At 54.0% G+C, this 22548-nt stretch overlaps 2 protein-coding genes and 1 long non-coding RNA gene across 3 annotated transcripts; 1 reads left to right on the top strand and 2 right to left on the bottom strand.

Moving 5' to 3' along the window:
* Positions 1-3010: 3010 nt before the first annotated feature.
* On the top strand, positions 3011-3627 carry INSYN1 (inhibitory synaptic factor 1). The gene has a single exon (XM_079318276.1). The coding sequence runs from the start codon at positions 3154-3156 to the stop codon at positions 3514-3516; it is 363 nt and encodes a 120-aa protein (XP_079174402.1). The 5' UTR covers positions 3011-3153; the 3' UTR covers positions 3517-3627.
* Positions 3628-7111: 3484 nt separating this feature from the next.
* LOC306808121 lies at positions 7112-8937 on the bottom strand. The gene is made up of 3 exons (XR_013775903.1): positions 8804-8937; positions 8188-8223; positions 7112-7247 (listed from the first exon to the last, which is right to left on the bottom strand). It is a non-coding gene; the product is annotated as an uncharacterized lncRNA (long non-coding RNA).
* Positions 8938-9272: 335 nt separating this feature from the next.
* On the bottom strand, positions 9273-16508 carry CD276 (CD276 molecule; the record flags this gene model as incomplete). The annotated part of the gene is given in 7 exon segments (XM_079318052.1): positions 9273-9305; positions 10398-10537; positions 11676-11829; positions 11831-11854; positions 11856-11974; positions 13597-13947; positions 16074-16508. Coding segments are annotated over 7 exon segments (1071 nt in total). The 5' UTR covers positions 16324-16508.
* Between the last annotated feature and the right edge of the window lie 6040 nt (positions 16509-22548).

Consider the following 22548-nt stretch of genomic DNA (forward strand, 5'->3'; position numbering starts at 1 on the left):
GAGCTCTGTTTTACTCAAAACCAAGTGGAATTTGGGTTTGGGACTCGTGTTTGGGTTGGGGTCTCCTCAGGGCCACCAAAATGTTCTGGACTTGTGACATCCCAGTTTTCCCAAGATCCCTCCTCCTTCCATCCATTTTTATCCAGAATTATTCCTGGAATAATTCCTTGGGATCTGGGTTTGTGGGATTTTGGGAGCTGGGTTTGGGGATTTTGGGAGCTGGGATTGGGGATTTTGGGAGCTGGGTTTGGGAGGTTAGGAACCTGGCTCTTTTTTTCCCCATGGATGGATGCCAAGAAAGGTCTTTGGGATGATTTGGGAATAGGTCTGGGAGAATTTTAGGTCCGGACAGATCCAGGTCAGATCACACTGGAATATCAGCTGGAAAATCCATCCTGGGAGTGTCCCAGGCCAGTCTGGGTTTGGAACAAAATGGGATAGTGGGAAGGGTCCCTGCCTGTGGGAAATGGGAATGGATCTAAGAATTCCAATCAAGCCAGTCCAGATTCATGGAAATCCTCAAAAAATCCCTGGAAGAATGAGGGGTTGGGGTCAGGGATGGAGAACATTCCACATCTCTGGAATGGGGGAAGGGGACCCTGGATCTCCCATCCCAGGCTCGGATCCACTTCCCAATCCTTCCAACATACCTGTGGGGATGGAGGGGGCCATCAGAACCCAACCTTGGATCCCACCAAGATCCCATCCTTGATCCCATTGGATCCCATCCCATTGGATCCCATCCCTTTGATCCCATTGGATCTCAACCCTGATACCATTGGATCCATTGGATCCCATCGGATCCCAGGATCCCATCAGCCCAACTCTTGGATACCAATATCCCAACCCTTTGATCCCTAGCTCAACCCTCTGAATCTCATCAGATCCCATCTTTAATCCCACCAGATCCCAACCTTTCTGATTGGGATCAAAATCCAGGATCTGGAGCCACCATTCCCAAGCCCAGCAGGGACCTCGGACCTGATCTGCAGCCAATTCCCCAAAATCCCATAAAAAAACAAGGATGGGGCTCCAGATGTCCCACCACTGCCTGAGCTGGGTGGGAATATTCCAATTGGGATTTTATTGGGAAGCGGCAACAGGGACTCATCCCAAAAATCCTCCCCTGCTTGAAGGGGGAAAAAAATCCCCCCATTTCCCTGGGAATAACCCAGGAATTCATCTCAAACTTCCTTCCCTGTTATAGGGGGGGAAAATCAAATCCCCCCAATTCTCTGGGAACATTCCCAGGGATTCATCCCAAACATGCTGCATGTGCTTAGAGGGGACAATTCCCTCCAATTTCCCTCATCTCAAACCTCCTCCCCTGCTTGTGGGGGTTGAATCCTTCTAGATTCTGGGAATTGGTCACCTAGAAGCAGGAAAGTGGTTTTGGGATGAACCCAGGGGATGTTCCCAGGAACTGGGGAGGATTTTTTCCATTTTTCCCCCTATAAACACATGATGAGGTTTGAGATGAATACCTGGGGATGTTCCCAGGGAATGAGGGGGTTCTTCTCCTCCAAGCTGGAAAAGTTCTGCCAGCCTCAGAGAGGGAGGAAAGGGGAGGATCAAAGCCCAATCCTTCTTTCCGTGTAAATCCCTGGCGGGAGCTGAGTAGCACCGAGGGATTTTAACCCCAGGCTTAAAATAGGGAAGAGCCTAAAAATAGCCCAGAGTGACACTAATCCTGGGATGGGGACAGCCACAAGTGACACTAACCGGGACGGGGCCAGGATTGGGATTAGCATGGGGACAGCTGGATTGACCAGTCCCTGGGATGGGGCTGGGATTGGGATGAGGTCAGGATTGGCATGGGGTCAGGACTGGGATGGGGTCACGATTGGGATGGGGACACGATTGGGATGGGGTCGGGATTGGGATGGGGTCAGGATTAGGATGAGGTCAGGATTAGGATGGGAACAAACATGATTGACACCAATCCCAGAGGACAAGATCGTGATGGGGACAGGATGGGAATGGGGACAGCTGTCAGGGGCACCAATCCTGGGATGGGGCTGGCACTGGGACTGGGATTGGGACTGGGACTGAGACTGGGATTGGGATTAGGATTGGGATGCACTTCCTGTTGTCCCTGCTTGATCAGTGAGGCTGGGAAGGTTCCTCAGGTGACACGGACACATTAGTGCTCTCCCAGCACTGAAATTCCCAGTGGGAATAGAGGGGATCCCATTACAGAAGAACTATTAGGTAACAGAGTTTTCCCAAAGATTCCCAACCTTCTTCCCAATCTTCCCTTGGCCCAAAAATGAAGAGGTCAGAAAATCCCTGTTTTAACTCTCTTTGTCAAGTTTAGCCCTTTCCTTCCCAAAAAAGAGGGAAAAATAAAGGGGAAAGGGATCTGGAAGGGGAAAAAGGAGTTTTCACGATTTTCAGGCTTCCCTGGGAATATTCCCAACAACATTCAAAGTCAAAGCTTGAAGGATGGAAGGATCCCACTTTCTCTGGAAGTTTTGGGGTGGGAAAACAATGTCAAAATCCAAGGGAAGGAGTTGGGTCCATCCATCCATCATCCACCATCCATCCATCCATCCATCCATCCATCCATCCATCATCCATCCATCCATCCATCCATCCATCCATCCATCCATCCATCCATCCATCCATCATCCATCCATCATCCACCATCCATCCATCATCCATCCATCCATCATCCATCATCCATCATCATCCATCCATCCATCCATCATCCATCCATCATCCATCCATCATCCACCCATCATCCATCATCCATCCATCCATCTATCCATCTATCCATCCATCATCCATCATCCATCCATCATCCATCCATCATCCATCATCCATCCATCCACCATCCATCCATCATCCATCCATCCATCCATCCATCCATCCATCCATCATCCATCCCTCTCTCCGCAGGTTGTGTCCCAGATTGACCGCCTGACATCGGACTTCGCTCTGGACCTGGAGCCGGACGCTTGGACTCCGGCCACGGCCAGCAGCACGTCCAGCAGTGACCGTGGCGGCGCCAGCCTCGAACTCGGCCCTCTGGACTTGGCCTCCTCCGACATCCTCTCAGACAGCTGGGAATTCTGCTCCTTCCTGGACACCTCCACGCCCTCGGACCCCGGCGACTGTCCGGAGCCCGCGCGGCCACCGCCGGCCCGGCTGATGAACGGGGGCGTCCCTGTGTCCAACGGCCCCCGCGGGGGCGGGGGGACGCCGGATTCCTCCAGCGAGGAATGCTTCGGGAGCGCCGCCCTTCCCAAAATGCGGCCGGCGGGCACGCGGGAGCGCGTCCGCTTCAGCGACAAGGTGCTGTACCACGCCCTGTGCTGCGACGACGACGGCGACGCCGACGCTGCCGACGATCCCGCCGGGAAGGGGCCTCGGGAGCAGCTCCTGAGGAATCCCGGCGCCATCCCCATCCGCAGGGCCACCAGGAACAGCAGCACCCAGACCGTGGCTGATAAGAGCACGCAGACCTTGCTGCCCTACGTCCCGGCCAGGCAGAGGATTCCCAACAAAAACTGAGCCTGGATCTGCGTTTGGGAAGGGTTTGGGGGAAGGGGAAAAATCCCTGGGAAAGGGGCTGGAAAAGATCTATATATAAATATAAATATAAATATATATTTCAATAAATCCGTACTCCTCATAAACAGCGAGTGAGAAGGTGGCAGCGAATATCCCGATATCCCAGCAGTTTTCCAGGCTCAGGGGATTTTAATTTTTTTTTTTTTTTTTTTTAATTGATAGAAGGAGCTCTAATAAATCATCTGTCATGGAGAAATCCCAACCACCATACAGATGTGCCAGGAGGGTGGGAATGGCGCACAGATTGGGATGTGGGAATGCTGGAAGGGGTGGCAGGATTAGGGAGGGGGAATTTTCCTTTCCTGGGATCTGTTATCCCTGTTTAGTTTAGGAAGAATCAGCAGGATGGGACTTTTCTGGCTGAGGGGAGTTGGAATGGCACTGGGATGGCTCAGGGATATATCTATGATGGCACCAGGATGTCACTGGAATGTCATTCCCAGCTCCAACAGGGACAAGGAAGGGATCACAAAAACCTCCCAGGAATGAGGAGCAGGCATTGGGAAAACCTCCCCCCCTCAAATCCCAATTTTTCTGCTGGAAATATCCCTGACCTTGACTCATTCATCCACCTAAAAACACCAGAAAATCCTGTTTTTCCTGAGGTCCCTAATCCCACTTTTCCACCTCCAAACACTGATTTTACAGGGAAAGAAATCAGGTCTGGCTCAGGAAAATGAAGGAATCTGGAGCACCAAATCCCCTCTGGGCATTTTTTTCCCCAGCTTTTCCAAGGTATCCAAAGGGGTTGGAGCAGCAGCTGCTCCTGGGACAATGTTCCCGTGTCCTGCAGGGACACATTTTTACCCTGGCACAAGGAATTTTCCAAAGTTTTTCTGAGCCAAAACCGCCACCTTGGCCGCTGATTTTCAATCTAGGTCAGAGGAGATGCATTCCCAAGTTTTTCCAGGTGTCATTCCAGAGCTGGGACAGCAGGATGGACAGAATTCCAATCGATCCGACACCAATCCGAGCAGGAAAAAGGAGATTTCCCCCAAAATTCTGAGATCAGTAAGGGCGTGGCTGTGAGGGTGTGGCTGTAAGGGTGTGACTGGTCTGAGATTGCCTGTAAGGAATTTGCTGTAAGGGTGTGGCTGTTCTGGGATCGGCTGTAAGGGTGGGGCTGTTCTGGGATTGGCTGTAAGGGTGGGGCTGTAAGGGTGTGGCTGTTCTGGGATGGGCTGTAAGGGTGTGGCTGTTCTGGGATGGGCTGTAAGGGTGGGGCTGTAAGGGACTGCCTTCCCTTCTGGAGCTCAGGCACTCCTTGCTGGCTGCTGTTCTGGGACCAAAGGCCCTCGTTGTGTGCCCCATGGTTGAGGTACACTGAGAGTTCTGACCCAGACTGTTCCTACATCAGTTGCAGCACAGGCACCTCGACTGTGCACTGACTGTTACCTTCCAGGAGCTCTCGTTTGTTTTGTCCCCGTGCCATCAACAGTCTGTTTAAAGTGTCATGTCTGTCACTCGTGTCCATTCCGTAAAGAATTCACATTGTCACAGGTCTGCCAACCTGAGAGTGGCTCTCAGGCTGCAGACTATGAGGAGGAGGTCATCAAAACCCCTCTCCACAGCAATGGGGAACAAAGACACACAGGTGTGTGCTGGTGTCCCCAAGGCCTGTCCCTGGTGCCACCCAGTGGTGGGGGATCACCGGCCACCACCCATGGATTGATCCCATGATCCATCAATCTCCATCTCCCAGGGGTGGGATCAGGGCCAGGACCACGAGCTGGTGCTGTCAGGAGCAGAGGCTTCTGGAAAAGTGGATTTGGGGGAGCTGAAGGCACTGGTTCAGGGATGTCAGGGATGAAGGAGAATTGACCCCATTCTGGCCAGGAAGGAGATCCCAGCTCTATTCCAGTACCTCAGGTAGGATGGAGCTGCTCTTCACTCTGTCCACAGATTAAATCCCAGGATGGATGCACCATCCATCCCCCTCAATCCCAGTCAGAGACTAGCACGCTTCTCCCAAGTTGAATTTTGGGAACATTCTCCCATCAGGAAGCAGAGCTTGGGGAAGGACCAAAAAATTATCCCCCACAGGGGATTCAGGAAGGATCCCCCAGGAATTCCCACCCCATCTTGGCATCAGGACTGAACTAAGGAGCCAGCTCGGGCATCCCTGCAGGGGGCATTTTCCTGCTTGTGCCAGTGGATGGGGTGGGGCCCACCAGTGCCCCAGTTTGCTCCTGGTGCTGGAGGCTGGCCCAGGACAGGGCTCCAACAGGCATGGAAACTTTCCCTCCAGGAATCCCTGTGTTGGGTTGATGTGTCCAGCAATGTGTATTCTGTCCCCATCTATGGGTGGGGCAGTGCCCCTGATCTCCTGGCACATATTATCTGCTAATGGGCCAGCTTTAAACCAGCTGGGGCAATCTCTTATCTTTCCACAGCCCATCCTCCCTCCAGGAGATATCATTGCTGCTGCCCCATTCAGTCCCACTGTGGGACTGATCAAATTCCATCATCCCACTGGCAGATGCTCCAGCCAGGGCAGGAGCCAAGCCTTTCCTACCCAGAAAAAACTGAGATTTGGGACACCAAGGCACCTTCTTTCCATGCATTCCAGAGGAAAGCCAGAACTTTCCACATCATCCCTGCACCTTCAGAGGGAAAACTGCACCTTCTCCAGGAGCACTGCTCCAGCTGAACCACATCAGCCACTGCAGGAGGATGCAGCCACCATTGAATGGGGCTGCTGCCAACCACCCTGACTGATGACGGGTGTCAGCTTGGATTCTGACTCTGGCAGGGTTTGGGATTGTTCTTTGTAATACTGCATTTCTATTTAATTTTCTAGTAAGAGAACTGTTATTTGTATTCCCCTATCTTTGCCTGAGGGCCCCTTAATTTCAAAATTGTAATAATTTGGAGGGAGGGGGTTTACATTCTCCATTCCAAAGAGAATCTTCTGCCTTTATTGACAGACACCTGTCCCTCAAACCAGGACAAATCCTGACCCTTACACTGTTTTACCCAAATCCCAAAGGGCACACGGAGGAAGGATTGACCAACACAGTCCCAAATTATTTGTCAAGGCACAAGAAACCCTCCAGATCCCGGACTTTAAAGGACTCAACCCAAGGAAGCCCTTGGGGACTTCCCCCACTCCAGACAGCACGGATAGGGAACGTGCCCAGCATTGGGGTGTACCTGTGTCCCCAACAGCACTGGGGAACAGAGCCCCCAACCACGGGAATAAAAAGTGGGGATGCCACCAGAGCTGTCCCAGAGCAGGACTTCACATGGCCAGCAGGTGCCCCCTTGCCCTGCCCTTCCCAAAAATGCCCTGGGATCGTTCCCAATGGGACAAACCCCACCAGGACCCAGAATTTAAGGCCAGAAGGAGTGTGGAGGGACACACAGTGTGGCACATGGGACAAGGAGCATCCCCACACAGCCCAGCCATCCAGTGGGATGCTCTGCCCAGCATTCCCAAGGCTCTGGGCTCGGGAAGGCAGGAAACGGGAGAATGTCACCCCAGGGGGGACACCAGAGGGACATGGAGACACAGGGACACATCCTCACCCCTGGGAAGGCCTGGAAGGGAGGCAGGGAGTGGGGATGGGATGAGGGGGGCAGCAGCTCCGGGTTCTCCCTGCCAGGGCTCCCCGGGGTTCTCTGGGGCTCCGGGGGGCCCCTCTGCCATCAATCAATCTCCTGCTCCCGACCTGGGCGAGGAGAGGGAAGAGACATGGTGACCTCCAGGCACAGCAAAAGAGAACTCAGATCAATAAAGCATTAGATTAATCAATTAATAAATTGAGGAATTATTGGGGAAGCAGCAACTCTCAGGAAAAACCCCCTCCAGGTGCTCCTAACCCTGGGATTCACTGCTGGGTGTGGTTTTATCCCTTCATCCCCACACCTGGCTGGAAATTCGTGGTTCCAGCCACGTTTTGAGATTTGCCACTGGGTTGGGAAGTGAGGGAAAGAGGGGTAATTCCCAAGGATATAAAATAATTGGGAAGGGCTAATTCTCAACAATAAGATTTAGTGGCAATTCCCAATTCTAAGATCAGCAGGGATTCATCAGCAGCAGAGACCAAGCTCTGATCCGTTGGTGAGGGAGGGAATAAATTGAAAGATCAGGATTTGGGGCTGGGAAGGAGCTGGGATTGAGCCAGCTCAACTCTGGATCATTTTCCAGGCTGGGATGGGAGGGGGGCTGATGACTGGGAGAACAGGGAACAGGAAAAAGCTGAAGCACCAATTCCTGTGGAACTCCAGCTGGAATTCAGCACCAGGATGCTGCTGGGAGTTCTGGAATGGCAGGGCCAACCCAGTAGATCCATGGAAACACCCAAAAAACCCCAAATTCCTTCCAGGACTGGGCATCAGGCGGCTTTTTCCCATCCCAGAGTGGCCTGGAAAAGGAGGGATGAAGGATGGAGGAGCCACTGGATGCCAGGAGAAGCCAGCACAGCCCAAACCAGGCCAGAAATGGGAGCTGGGAATCCATAATCCAGAAAATGCTGATGGAAAACCCAGGGCAATGGAACAGGGAGGTGAAAATTCCCCTCAAAACCTGAGGGATGTTTCCCACGTGGATTTTAGGGATAAAACATCACCAGGGAATGATCTCCCATTGTCAGAAACAATCCACTCAACCTTCTCTGCTCTCCACGTGTTCCAGCAGCTGCAGAGCTGGGGAAAGGGAAAAATATCCCATTGTCAATCCCATCCCCTTCCTGAGGGTCAATCCCATCCTCTTCCCAAACAAAACAGCTCCAAGATCCCCCTTTTTTAGAGAATAAACCCCAAGAGCAACACCCATTTCCAATTTCCCTGCAGAATTTCAAGGGTTTGTTCCTGTGGATAAAGGGAATCCTCAGGAACATCATGGACCTGTTGGATAATTAAGGAATTGAAAGGTTTTGTTATGGAATTCTATCATTCTATTAAGGAATTGGAAGGTTTCATTATGGAATTCTGTCATTCTATTAAGGAATTGGAAGGTTTTATTATGGATTTCTGTCATTCTATTAAGGAATTGGAAGGTTTCATTATGGAATTCTGTCATTCTATTAAGGAATTGGGTGGTTTTATGCAGGAACTGCATAAATCATATTTATAAATATATTTCTAAAATAGATTTTATTAAGGAATTGGGAGGTTTATTAAGGAATGGAGATATTTATCTGGGATCTGCCAGGTTAGGAGTGTCAGAAAATTTGGAAATACTGAAGGGGCTGAGCACCATCCCAAACCAGGATTGGGCACCCACCTGTCTTGGGCTCCTCCCCCTCCTCATCCCGCTCCTCTGGCCCTGGAAAACAATGATCCAGAGGTGGGAAACCCCCTCCAAACCCCATTCCTGGGATTCTATGGGTGCCCCTTGGAGTAATCCCATGATCCTGGGCTTTCCAGGGGGTGTGCAGACAAAGTGGAAAAAAGGTAATTTAGGGGGTGTGCAGTCAGCAGTGGAAAACTGGGAGCAAAACCCATGGAAAAATGTCATTTAGGGGGTGTGCAGACAACAGTGGAAAACTGGGAGCAAAACCCATGGAAAAATGTCATTTAGGGGGTGTGCAGACAACAGTGGGAAACTGGGAGCAAAACCCATGGAAAAAAGGTCATTTAGGGGGTGTGCAGACAACAGTGGGAAACTGGGAGCAAAACCCATGGAAAAAAGCTCATTTAGGGGGTGTGCAGTCAGCAATGGGAAACTGGGAGCAAAACCCATGGAAAAAAGGTCATTTAGGGGGTGTGCAGTCAGCAATGGGAAACTGGGAGCAAAACCCATGAAAAAAAGCTCATTTAGGGGGTGTGCAGTCAGCAATGGGAAACTGGGAGCAAAACCCATGGAAAAATGTCATTTAGGGGGTGTGCAGACAGCAGTGGAAAACTGGGAGCAAAACCCATGGAAAAATGTCATTTAGGGGGTGTGCAGACAACAGTGAAAAACTGGGAGCAAAACCCATGGAAAATGTCATTTAAGGGGTGTGCAGACAACAGTTGGGAAACTGGGAGCAAAACCCATGGAAAAAAGCTCATTAGGGGGTGTGCAGTCACAATGGGAAACTGGGAGCAAAACCCATGGAAAAAAGGTCATTTAGGGGGTGTGCAGTCAGCAATGGGAAACTGGGAGCAAAACCCATGGAAAAATGTCATTTAGGGGGTGTGCAGACAACAGTGGAAAACTGGGAGCAAAACCCATGGAAAAAAGCTCATTTAGGGGGTGTGCAGACAACAGTGGAAACTGGGAGCAAAACCCATGGAAAAAAGCTCATTTTAGGGGATGTGCAGTCAGCAATGGGAAACTGGGAGCAAAACCCATGGAAAAAAGGTCATTTAGGGGGTGTGCAGACAGCAGTGGAAAACTGGGAGCAAAACCCATGGAAAAATGTCATTTAGGGGGTGTGCAGACAACAGTGGAAAACTGGGAGCAAAACCCATGGAAAAATGTCATTTAAGGGGTGTGCAGACAACAGTGGGAAACTGGGAGCAAAACCCATGGAAAAAAGCTCATTTAGGGGGTGTGCAGTCAGCAATGGGAAACTGGGAGCAAAACCCATGGAAAAAAGCTCATTTAGGGGATGTGCAGTCAGCAATGGGAAACTGGGAGCAAAACCCAACGAAAAAATGTCATTTCCAAGGGTGGCAGAGCTGCTCCCACAGCCATTCTAGGAGTTTTTTTGGGAACAAATCCCACTCTGGTGCTGTGAAAATGTGAAATCCAGCCCAGAGGGAGTGGGACGTGGGGAAGGAGCACAGAGCCGCTTCCAGAGGTGCTGGAGATGTCCTGGCTGTGGAAGCAAGCAGGAGAAGGGGGACAGGTGTGACAGTGGCACCCCAGCAATCCCCTGGACTGAGGTTACCTGTGTGCTCCTGTCCTCCCGGCAGCTCTCGCGGATTTTCTGGTGGCACACGAAGGCCAGGACGCCGAGCAGCAGCACCACGCACACGGCCAGGGCCACTGTCACCCACAGGGCCACCGCCGGGAATGCCAGGGGCTGGCCTTGCAGGGAGGGAGGGAAAAGCACCTGGATCAGCACCTGGCTGGGCTGGGAGATGGGGAACCCGTGTCCAGGATGGTTCAGTGCCCAGGGTGACCCCACAACAAGAGTGGTTCAATATCCAGGGTGACCCCATATTCAGGGTGATCTTACATCCAGGATGATCCCACAACCCAGGATGACCCAATCCAGGTGACACCAAATCCAGGGTGACTCCACAACCAGGATTGTTCAATAGCCAGGGTGATCCCACATCCAGGGTGATCCCACATCTGGGGTGACCCCACATCCAGGATGATTCAATAACCAGGGTGACACCATATTCAGGATGATCCCACATCCAGGATGTGTCACCATATCCAGGGTGACACCAAATCCAGGGTGACCCCACATCCAGGATGGCACAATATCCAGGGTGACACCAAATCCAGGGTGACCCCACATCTGGAGTGACTCCACATCCAGGATGGTTCAATATCCAGGGTAACCCCATATTCAAGATGACCCCACATCCAGGATAATCCCACAACCCAGGATGATCCAACACTGAGGTGACCCCATATCCAGGATGAATCATGACCCAGCCTGTTTTTTTAAGCAGCCTTTCTCCATCTGTGCTGGAAAAGCCTGGTAGGGACCAGCAGATTCCAGTGGGAATCCAACTATTCCCTGTAACACTTCAAATCAAATCTTCAAACCCTGTCCCTGCACCATGTCATCCCAATGCTGACAGAGCCCATCCCAAAGCCACCCTTTGTCCCCAGCCTGCAGCACCCACCCAAGGGTTTGGTGCATCCAGCTGGAGAAGTTCATCTTCCATCTGGGACGCACCTTCCCAACCCAGCAATGCTGCTCCAGTTAACTAAAGATTAATTAATGCCCTTGGGGTGGGCATGGGGTTATGATGAGCCAGTGCCACCTCAGTCACCTCCCCCAGCCCCTCCTGGATGGTTCTGTGCCAGTGCCACCAAAACCACCTCCACCAGCCCGTCCTGAATGGCTCTGGGTGCCAGTGCCACCACAGCCACCTCCCCCAGCCCCTCCCGGCTGGCTCTGGGTGCCACTGCCACCTCAGCCATTTCCCCCAGCCCCTCGTGGCTGGCCATGGTGGCAGTGTCCCCAGGGTGCTCCCTGGCTCACCCGTGATGGTGACAGAGGCGTGGCCCTGCTGCTGCAGCACGGCGTTGAGCACCAGGCACGAGTAGGTGACGCTGGGCTCCACCAGCACGCGCAGCACGCTGCGCACCTCAAACAGCCCCTCCTCGTTGGCCACCTGCGACGTGGTGACATTGGATGGTCAGGTTGGCACCCCGGCTGTCCCTGCCACAGCACGCTGGCCTGGGGGTAGCCACGGGAGGCGTGGCACGTCACCACCGCTGTGTCACCCGGCTTCAGGTCCTTGCTGGGCTCCAGGTGCACGCTGGGCTTGGAGTAGGGAGCTGCGGGGGACAAGGGGGGAGTGGTGTGAGGATTGGGGTGGGGAGATGGGTGAACCCCAGGATGGGCTCTTCCAGCTCACTGTCTTGGGTTGCAGTACAGGATCTGGCCAGCAATGTGTGTTCTGTCCCCATCTATGGGTGGGGCAGTGCCCCTGATCTCCTGGCACATATTATCTGCTAATGGGCCAGCTTTAAACCAGCTGGGGCAATCATCTTTATCTTTCCACAGCCCATCCTCCCTCCAGGAGATATCATCTGCTGCTGCCCCATTCAGTCTCACTGTGGGACTGATCAAATTCCAGCATCCCACTGGCAGATGCTCCAGCCAGGGCAGGAACCAAGCCTTTCCTACCTAGAGAAAAACTGAGATTTGGGACACCAAGGCACCTTCTTTCCACTGCATTCCAGAGGAAAGCCAAACCTTTCCACATCATCCCTGCACCTTCAGAGGAAACTGCACCTTCTCCAGGAGCACTGCTTCAGCTGAACCACATCTGCCACTGCAGGAGGATGCAGCCACCATTGAATGGGGCTGCTGCCACCACCCTGACTGACTGACGGGTGTCAGCTTGGATTCTGACTCTGGCAGTGTTTGGGGATTGTTCTTTGTAATACTGCATTTCTATTTTAATTTTCCTAGTAAAGAACTGTTATTCCTAATTCCCCTATCTTTGCCTGAGGGCCCCTTAATTTCAAAATTATAATAATTTGGAGGGAGGGGGTTTACATTCTCTATTTCAAAGAGAAGCTTCTGCCTTTATTGGCAGACATCTGTCCCTCAAACCAGGACATAAACCCACCCTCAGCTCAGGGTCAGCACTGGCTGAGGTTGTCCCTCAGCTGGGAGCCCCTCTGTTGTGGCAGGGCACAAACCATGCTCTGGCAATATTCTGGGGAGAAACAGCCACTGACCCCCAGTCTCAGGAGTGTTGCAGTCAGTGAGTCAGGATTCTCTGAATTCTTCAGAGAGAAGTCAGAGTGCAGGGATTGAATAAGTTTTAGAGTGAGTTCTGATGTTTTTAGTGAGTAAAAGGTCTGGATTCCACAGTGCAGTCAGTGTTCTAGTGAAGACTGAAACACACTGATATCTTCAATAGAGGCTCCAGGCCCACAGTAGTAGTCTGGACATAGACATAACAGAGTTACAGCAAGAATATTGCTGACATTTCTCAGATAGAACAAGATAGATTGTATGTGTAGTTCTATACATAACCTGGTGTGCTAAGAAACTGGAATTCTAATAGGTTAAGGAGTGGTGGTCTGAGCTTGTGTCTCAGCTTGTTGGAAAAATCGTATATAAGAGTTTGTACTGGGGAGAGCTGTTGCTTTTAGCCATTGGCTTTTGCCAGGACTTCCAGCCATTGCTTATTGCTTATTGCTGCTGCTTTGCCATTGCTCTTTGCATTGCCAGTTGAGACTGATGTGCTTTGTAATAAACAACCTTTCTAACTATTAGCTGCTTCCTTATTTAAGACAACCCAACAAACAGTAGCCTGTAGACCTCCAGATTTTGCTGCCTTATAGCACCGGGGGTCAGAAAGAGCCCCCACATCCAGTGCTACACCTGGCCACAAGCAGTTACCTGCAGCAAGGCTGGCAGAGCCGTGTCCCCCGGTGCTCACCTGCCACCTGCAGCGTGACGGCGGCGCTGTCGTAGTCGCGCACGCGCACGAAGCAGGTGAAGCTGCCCTCGTCGGCGATCTCCACGCGCCGCAGCAGCAGCGACACGTTGCCCAGGGCCAGCTGGTCGTAGAAGAGCGAGGTGCGGTTGGCGTAGCCGCGGCCCTGGTCCTGCAGCCGGTCCCTGCCCCCCGAGAAGCCGTGCACCAGGCTCTTGGTGTCCGTCAGCTGCCAGATGAGGCTCAGCTCCGCCACGCTGAAGTTGGAGTCGGGGGAGAAGGAGCAGCGCAGGGTGGCGTCCTGGCCAAACAGGGCCACCACCGGCTCCTCCGGCACCTGGATCTCCATGGCACCTGCGGGAGGGCGTCAGCACACGCTGGGACACCCTCCAGCAGTGCTGGGGTCAGTGAGGCCAGGGGTCTCTCTGAATTCTCGAGTGCAGGGATTGAGTAAGTTTTAGAGTGAGTTCTGATGGTATTAGTAAGTGAAAGATCTCAAACACCACAGTAGCAGAGTGTTGAAACACACTGGTATCTTCAGTAGAGGCTCCAGGCCCACAGCTGTAGACAGGACTTCGTCATAACAGAGCTACAGTAAGAATATTGCTGACATTTCTTAGATAGAACAAGATAGATTGTATGTGGAGTTCTGTACATAACCTGGTGTGCTAAGAAACTGGAATTCTAATAGGTTAAAGAGTGGTGGTCTTAGCTTGTTGGAAAAATCCTATATGAGTTTGTATTGGGGAGAGCTGTTACTTTTAGCCATTGGCTTTTGTCAGGGCTTCCAGCCATTGCTTATTGCTTATTGCTGCTGCTTTTGCCATTGCTCTTTGCCATTGCCTGTAGAGACTGATGTGCTTTGTAATAAATAACCTTCTTAGCTATTAGCTGCTTTGCTTATTTAGAGATTACCTGACGAGTAGGAACCTATAGAACCCTGGAGTTTGGTGCCTTAGAGCACCTGGGGGTCAGAGAGAGCCCCCACATCGGAGCACTTCCTGAATTGTCCACCTGAAGAGCATTCAAGGAAATTGAAGGATGCCCATGGAGAGGTGGTCCATCTCAGGACTGTCCCCAACCATGCCACCCTGCTGGAAGGGGGACAGTCACACAGCCAGCACCAAACTGAGGCACCTTCGGCTGCCAGGAGCAGCCAGGAGCAGCCATGGGCACCCCAACCCGCACCAGATTGGAGCCTGGATTGTCCCCAAGCAGACAGGACAGGTGGCAAGGGTGGGGACACAGTCCCAGGAGGAGCCAGCATTGGCCAAGCTGGCAGGCACTAGGTGGCACCAGTGCTTCAGCATGGTGCCAACCAGGGTGCACAGCATGATTCCAACTCATCCCAGTGTCATGGCATGATTCCAGCTCATCCCAGTGCTATGGCATGATTCCAGCTCATCCCAGTGCCAATGGCATGATTCCAGCTCATCCCAGTGCTATGGCATGATTCCAGCTCATCCCAGTGCCATGGCATGATTCCAGCTTATCCCAGTGCCATGGCATGATTCCAGCTCATCCCAGTGCCATGGCATGATTCCAGCTTATCCCAGTGCCATGGCATGATTCCAGCTCATCCCAGTAATGTGGCACAATTCCAATTTATCCCAGTGCCATGGCATGATTCCAGCTCATCCCAGTGCCATGGCATGATTCCAACTCATCCCAGTGCTATGGCATGATTCCAGCTCATCCCAGTGCCATGGCATGATTCCAGCTTATCCCAGTGCCATGGCATGATTCCAGCTCATCCCAGTGCCATGGCATGATTCCAGCTTATCCCAGTGCCATGGCATGATTCCAGCTCATCCCAGTAATGTGGCACAATTCCAATTTATCCCAGTGCCATGGCATGATTCCAACTCATCCCAGTGCCATGGGATGATTCCAGACCCATCCCAGTACTATGGAACGATTCCAATTATTCCAACCCCAACCCGGTGCCCAGAATGACTCCAGTCCCATCCCAGTGCCATGGAATGATTCCAGCCACATCTCAGTGCCATGGCACAATTCCATCTCATCTCAGTGCCATGGCACAATTCCATTTCATCTCAGTGCTATGGCATGATTCCAGCCCCATCCCATTGCCATGGCATGATTCAAGCCCCTTCCCATGGCAAATACCTCCCACATGGGGATGAGTGCAGGGATGGGAAAGGAAATTTTTGGGAAGATGCCGTGCTGGGAGGATGAGGAGTATGGGAAGGAGCCCTGCAGATGGGCAGACAGGCAGGAAAAGGGCACTGGGCAGCCAGCCTGGCTCTGGGCACATCCTGAGAATCTCTGGATAAAAATAAATAAATGCCAGGAGCCAGCCTGGCTGGAAGTGTAGTGGCGCTGCCAACAGCTCTCCTGGGAAGTGGAATCCATCAGGATTGAGCTCTGCCACTCGAAGGTGTCCCCTGACAGGAGGTGCCACCAGAGGCTGTCACCGGTGGCACCGGGGACATCTCCAGCCCCCCAGCCCCACTCACCTGCCTGGCCGAGCGCCAGGATGAGCAATGGGAAGAGCATCCTCGGCACGGGAAAAGTCGGGATGAGGAAGCAGCAGCGGGAATCCTCCCTGGGAACGCCGAGCTGAGGGAAAACACAAGGAAACGCTGCGGTGGGGCTGGGAAGGAGGGAAGGGAAGCACGGCAGCCATTCCCAGGGAGCATCCACCCCGACAGAAACCATGGGAAGGGGTTCAGCTCCAGCCTGGCACGGGCCAAGGGATCGCAGCATTCCCGGCACGGAGCTGGGGAAGCCACGTGAGCCTCTTCCCTTCCCTTCCCTTTTGTTCCTGTGTTTTTTCCCAGTTTCTCCCCGCAGCGCTGGGCCGTTCCGCCCCCGTGCTCCAAGAGCGGGCAGCTCGCTCCCAGGCTCCGGGATTCAGGTCCAAGCCCCACGGGAAAGGGTTGCGGATTCCCGGCTCATCCCTGCTCGGGCAGGAGAATCTCCGGCATGGGACTGTCCCGGAAAAGAGGGAATTCAACCGGAGCTGGCTGTGGGGAAGGTGAAGGCAAAGTGCCCGGTGCCGCTGGCGGCGGCGCTGGATTCCCGAGGATCCGCGTGACCCGCGCTCCTCTCGCGGCTGGAATGAGCCCGACAGCGGTACCGCTGTGTCCCCTCCCTGTCCCAGCACATCCCAGGGTCGCACTGTGTCCCCTCCCTGTCCCAGCACATCCCAGGATCCCTCTGTATCCCCTCCCTGTCCCACCACATCCCAGAGTCCCAGTGTGTCCCCTCCCTGTCCTTTCCCTGTCCCAGTACAATCCGGGTCCTGGTGTGTCCCCTCCCTGTCCCACAACATCCCAGAGTCCCACCGTGTCCCCCTCCCTGTCCCAGCACATTCCAGAGTCCCACTGTGTCCCCTCCCTGTCCCTTCCCTGTCCCAGTACAACCCGGGTCCCGCTGTGTCCCCTCCCTGTCCCAGCACATCCCAGGCTCCCGCTGTGTCCCCTCGCTGTCCCCTGGCACTGGCACTGCCACATCTGTGGGGTTACAGCACCACGTTCCAGCAGGAACGGCTGCGGTCTCAATCCCTAAATCCCCTTGAATTGGGAAAATGGCAGCGCCAAAGGGCGGATCAGCTCAGCTCCCACGGGGGAAACTGAGGCACGAGGGGGAAATGGGTACAGGAAATGGGGGAAACTGAGGCACAAGAAGGGAACTGAGGCACAAGAAGAAACTGAGGCACAGGGAATGGGGGAAACTGAGGCCCATTTCTACCCCAAGAGCCCTAGAAGAGCTTCCCCTCTCCTTCCCTCCCAAGTATGACACAAAACCAATTATGCAGGTTTTTTCTGTACCCCTACCCCTAACTTTTCCCAAGTGGACACATTCCAGAGAAAGATGGGAAAGGGCAATGGGGCATCACTCTGGGCCAGGAGAGGAAAACCCTGACTCATCCCCTTTAGAATCCTTCCCTTTCCCCGGGCACGTTAAACAAATCCTCTTTTCCAGGTTTGGTGACCTTCAGTTCCTGCCAGGCTGGCTCAGGGGTGTCACAGGAAGGGGACACCTGTGTCCCCAACCCTCCTGCTGCAGTCAGGAGTGTCACTGTGCCGTGACTCAGTTTCCCCAGGCCTTGGGTGGGATCCAAGGACAAAAGACCTAAGCTCAAGCTGGGATAAAAGGAATCCCCCAAAAACTTCCCTAGAAAGGAGGATGCCCTCATGCCAGGGATGGCTGAACCCTGCAGAAACATAAAGAATAACTAAATCCCCCGGGAACCATACGTCACCCTTTTCCTACTTTTTATAATCCCCAAATTATCCACTGCCAATTTATCACCCTGAGGTGTCAAGAAAACACCTCCAGATCCAGGGAGAAGTCCTTGCCTCCCAGTCCAGCTCGATCCCAGTTTTTGGGGTGCCTGGGTCAGCCCTCCCTCTGCCCCTCTCCTCCAGCCAAGAGTCCGGCTCTGCTCGGGACTATTTTTAGTTCCTGCTTAACTTCTGGGAGTGCAACAGCAATCCCTCACTTGGGAATCTGTGGGGATTGGGATGTGGAAAGATGAGACACAGCCCCCAAATCCCATCGGGGATTCGGGGTGTGGTGTTTGGGGTCAGAAGAGACGAGGATTCAGGGTGACACCCGGCAGAAGGAAAGGATGAGGATTTGGGGTGCAATACTGGGAAGGAGGAAGGGACGAGGAATTGGGGTGCAGTACCTGACAGAAGGAAGGGCCAAGAATTCGGGGTGATCCTTGGCGGGAGAAAGGGACAATGACTGGCGGTGATCCTTGGCGGGAGGAAGGGACTGGGATTCAGGACGCACCAGAGGCCCGGAGGAAGGGAGGGTGGGTTATCCCTTGTCTTGGCGCGGGGAGAAGCGGAACCAGCCCTTCCCCTCGGGACCGCTCAGCCCCGGATACCCAAGAGGGCGTTTCCAATCGGATTTCCAGGCATCCCGGGGTGCCACCTTCCCTGCACCCACCCCGCCCGCGGGTACCGAACCCCAACCCCCCAAACCCCAACCCCCCAAACCCCGCGGGGCTCCCCGAGCCGCCCAGCCCCGCCTGCCCGGCCCGGGGACCCCCATTCATTCCATTCTATTCCATTCCATCCCATTCCTCCCTCGCTCCCTCTCTCCGTCCGTCCGCCCGGAACCCCGCCCGGCGCCGAGCGCGGCCCGCGGGAGGGGCGGCGGCGGCGGGGCGGGGGAGCGGCGGGGGAGCCGCGGGGGCCGCCCCGCTCCCGGCCCCAGCCCGCGCCCCCCGAGCCCCCCGGAACGCCCCCGGGCCCCGGCACTCACCGGGCCCGCGGCGGAGGCAGCGCGGGCGGCGGGCGGCGGCCACGGCACGATTGGCTGCGGCCGCTTCCTGCCGGGAACGGCGCGGGAGGAGCCTGGAGCCCCGAGAGGGGAGCGGGGGCACCGGGACAGCGGGATGAGAACGGGGGAGAGAGGGAGTGGGAGAGCGGGAATGGGGAGAGCGGGGAGAAGGAGTGGGGACTGGGGAGACCGGGAATGGGGATTGGAGGGAGAGGAATGGGAGAGCGGGGAGAAGGAGTGGGGACTGGGGAGAGTGGGAATGGGGATTGGAGGGAGAGGAATGGGAGAGCGGGAATGGGGAGTGGGGACTGGGGGGAGAGGGGAATGGGGAGCGAGGGAATGGGAGAGCGGAAATGGGGATTGGGGGGAGAGGGACTGGGGAGAGTGGGAATGGGGATTGGGGGGAGAGGGACTGGGGAGAGTGGGAATGGGGATTGGGGGGAGAGGGGACTGGGTTGCCTGGAGTGGGGATTGGAGAGACCAGGAATAGGGACTGGGGAGCCGGGAGGGGGGAGTGAGGGGACTGGGGAGACTGGGAATGAGGACTGGGGAGCCTGGAGCCGGGACTGGGGAGCCTAGAGAATTGGGGAACCTGGGAATGGGGAATGGGGAACGGGGAGCTGGGACTGGGGAGACTGGGAAGGGGGACTGGGGAGCCTGGGGAATTGAGGAACCTGGGAATGGGGAATGGGGAACCCGGAGCCTGGATTGGGGAGACTGGGAATTGGGAGACTGGAATGGGGATTGGGGAGCCTGGAGGACTGGGGAGCCTTGGAACTTGGGGACAGGGGGGCACTGACTGGGGGGATTGGAGAGCAACTGGCCAGAGGAACTGGGGGTATCTGAATCCTGAGAGTTGGGGTATGGGCTAGGTCAAGGCATTGGGGGGCACAGAGCTGGGGGATTGGGGTGCACCCTGAGCCATGGCACTGGGGTACACCCTGACCCAGGGATTTGGGGTGCAGGGAGCCAGGGGACCAGAGTACAGCAGCCTGGGGGATGTTGGGGTGCCAACAATACAGAGGATTGGGGTACACAGAGGCAGGGAACATTGGGGTGCACAGGGCTGGGGAAAAGGGGTGCCAGGTGAGGCCCTCAAAGCTGGGACATGCAGTCTCAGAGGATTGGGGTGCACAGAACCAGGGACTTTAGAGACCTCAGATTTGGGATGAGGTGCATGGAACCAGGCAGGAAGGCTGAGCCATCTCCTCTGGCAGCTGGAATTTGCCAGGTGGAGCCCAGGCTGCTTCCCAGGAAAGTCCTGGTTAATGATTGCCCCACACCAGCTGTCCAGCAGCAGCCCCACACCGTGCTGGGCAGAAAGCACTGCTGGGGACACTTGGGAAACCCCAAAAGTTTGGGAGCTGTGGCACTGGAAGGGGACACCCACGAGGGTGGTTTGGGCCTTTTTTTTGCTGCACAGCAAAGGAAGCTCCTCACCCTTTTAATTACAGAGGAAAGCTGCAACACCCAAAGCTGGAGAGCTGAAAATTAAAAGGCAAGTTAAAATAACCCCAGACACGCTATATTTAGACCCTTCCATTTTTTTTTTTTTTTCCCTGGCAGGCAAGGGAGGATTTTGCAGTGGGGGAGCTGCTGAAAGGCTGCACAGTGTGACCTGGGCACCCATGGTGACAGCAGCATGGACAGGGTGAGGCCAACCTGCTTCAAAAGGGACTAAAGGGGGAGCTTTGCTCTCCATTCCCAGATATGCCCTGAAAATCAAGAGGATTCCTTGGAAGGGACCTTCAGGATTGTCTCTGCAGCTCTCCTGGAGCCCTTCAGGCACTGGCAGGGGCTCTGAGGTTTTCCCAGAGCCTTCTCTTGTCCAGGTGAGCACCCCCAGCTCTCCCAGCCTGTCTGCAGAGCACCCTCAGAGCATCTCCAGGGTCTCCTCAGGATTCTTCCCAGCATCTCCACATCCTGCTGCTGTTGGAGGCAGCTCTGCAGGTGGGGTCTCACTGAGCAGGGCAGAATTCCCACCTCAACAACAAACCTCTCAAACCTCAGCACCCCAAAACCATAGGTGGAATCCAAGAAATAGACATCAATTCCCCCAAAAAGACATAACTGCCAGCACTGTCCAGGGCAGTGCTTCCCACCATCCCAGCATCCTGGCTTTGTCCCTTCTCCCACCAATCCAGCTGATAAAGGCAGCATCACACCTTTGATTTCTCAACCACAAGTGCTGATGGTGGTTGAAGGCACAAAGGGAAATCTGAGTGCCTGGAGCTTTCTGAGTGTAAAACAGAAATACAGAAAAAAAAAAAAAACAACCAAAAAACCCAATCAAACAGGAGAAACAAAAAGCTTGCAAACAAAGGCACCAAAACACACTCAGAATTAAAATCCACACTGCTCGTGGGTCTGCTTGTAATTAACAATGAAAGGGCTTCTGGGGAGGAATTTCAGCTGGGGATGTTTCCATCCCAAATTATTCTTCTTGGCTTCTTTTCCTTCCTCAAACCCTGCAGTAGCCCAGGTGTATGGGGAGAAGAAACATAATGATGACCCAAAAAAGCCACAAAGGCAAAGCAAGGGGCTGCAGTTTGCAAGGTTGATTCTATGCTCAGCCAGGATTCAGTCATGAGGAGGGAGGGGAGACATCCAGAGCCTCCCAAGGAGGGGTCAGCTCTGGGAATCAGGGCTGTTTCTCCTGGCCATTATCACCATGGAAATGCTGCACAGCTCTGCTTTCCAGCAGCTGGGGATTGGGAATCAAAGGTGTGGTGCCCAGGAAGCTCATCTCAAATTTCCTACCAGCAGCCAGCATGCTCAGGACTGATCCAGTACAAGGCAGGGGTTGGAGAGTAAATCCCACCCTCCATGATCATGGAATCTTGGATGGGTTGGGTTGGGAAGCACCTTAAAGCACATCCAGTGCCACCCCTGCCATGGGCAGGGCCACCTTCCACTATCCCAGGGTGACCCAAGCCCAGTCCAGCCTGGCCTGGGGCATTTCCAGGGATGGGGAACACGACCTGTTCCATCCCAATCATCCCTCTGGAGCCCCTTAGGAGCTGGATTTGCACGTTCCCACCTGTGCTGTCCACTGCAGGAGCCTTAGACACATGGCAAACTCCATAAACCAGCTCTGGCTCCTCCTAGAAGTGCCAGGAACATTCCAGTGCCAAACCCAAAGGATGTGGAGCAGCAGGAAGGGGCTTTGGAGGCTTTTGAGAAAACAGGAGAAAAAACCCCACAACCCCAGCCTGGGTCTCTTTTTGCTGAGGCTGCCTCTGGATAAGCCCAGTCCTTCTGGCTCACGAGAGGCAGAGCTGGGATTCCTTGGATGTGGCTGTGCTGGGATGCAGAGTCAGGGCTGGGGAGTCGCTCAGGGATGTCCCAGGGTTTTCCCTGAATCCATTAAGGTTTTATTCATCCCCAAATCTGGACAGGACCCAGGATGGCAAAAGCCAGAAGTGCCAGAAATCTGGGATGCTCCCACAATGCAGATGAACTAATCCCACTGAATTAATTGAAATATTAACAATTTATTGGGGTCAGCTCCCCAGATTCCCACTGGAGTGCTCTGGTGTGAGGGAAGAACTGGGAATATGCACAGAAGGAAGTGATGACAGGGACAGTGAAACCACCTTTAATTAATTTTGCCCAAAAATTGCCTTGAGGGGCCTGCAAGGGGTTGTGAGAGAGGGTGAGCTCCCAAAGCAGGGCCTGAATTCCCAGAAAAGG

Source organism: Erithacus rubecula, assembly GCF_903797595.1.
Source record: "Erithacus rubecula genome assembly, chromosome: 14".
NCBI classification, from domain to species: Eukaryota; Metazoa; Chordata; class Aves; order Passeriformes; family Muscicapidae; genus Erithacus; species Erithacus rubecula.

Coding starts and splice junctions, on each gene's coding strand:
- INSYN1 (XM_079318276.1), top strand. CDS start 3,154: ATGAACGGGGGCGTCCCTGTGTCCAACGGCCCCCGCGGGGGCGGGGGG.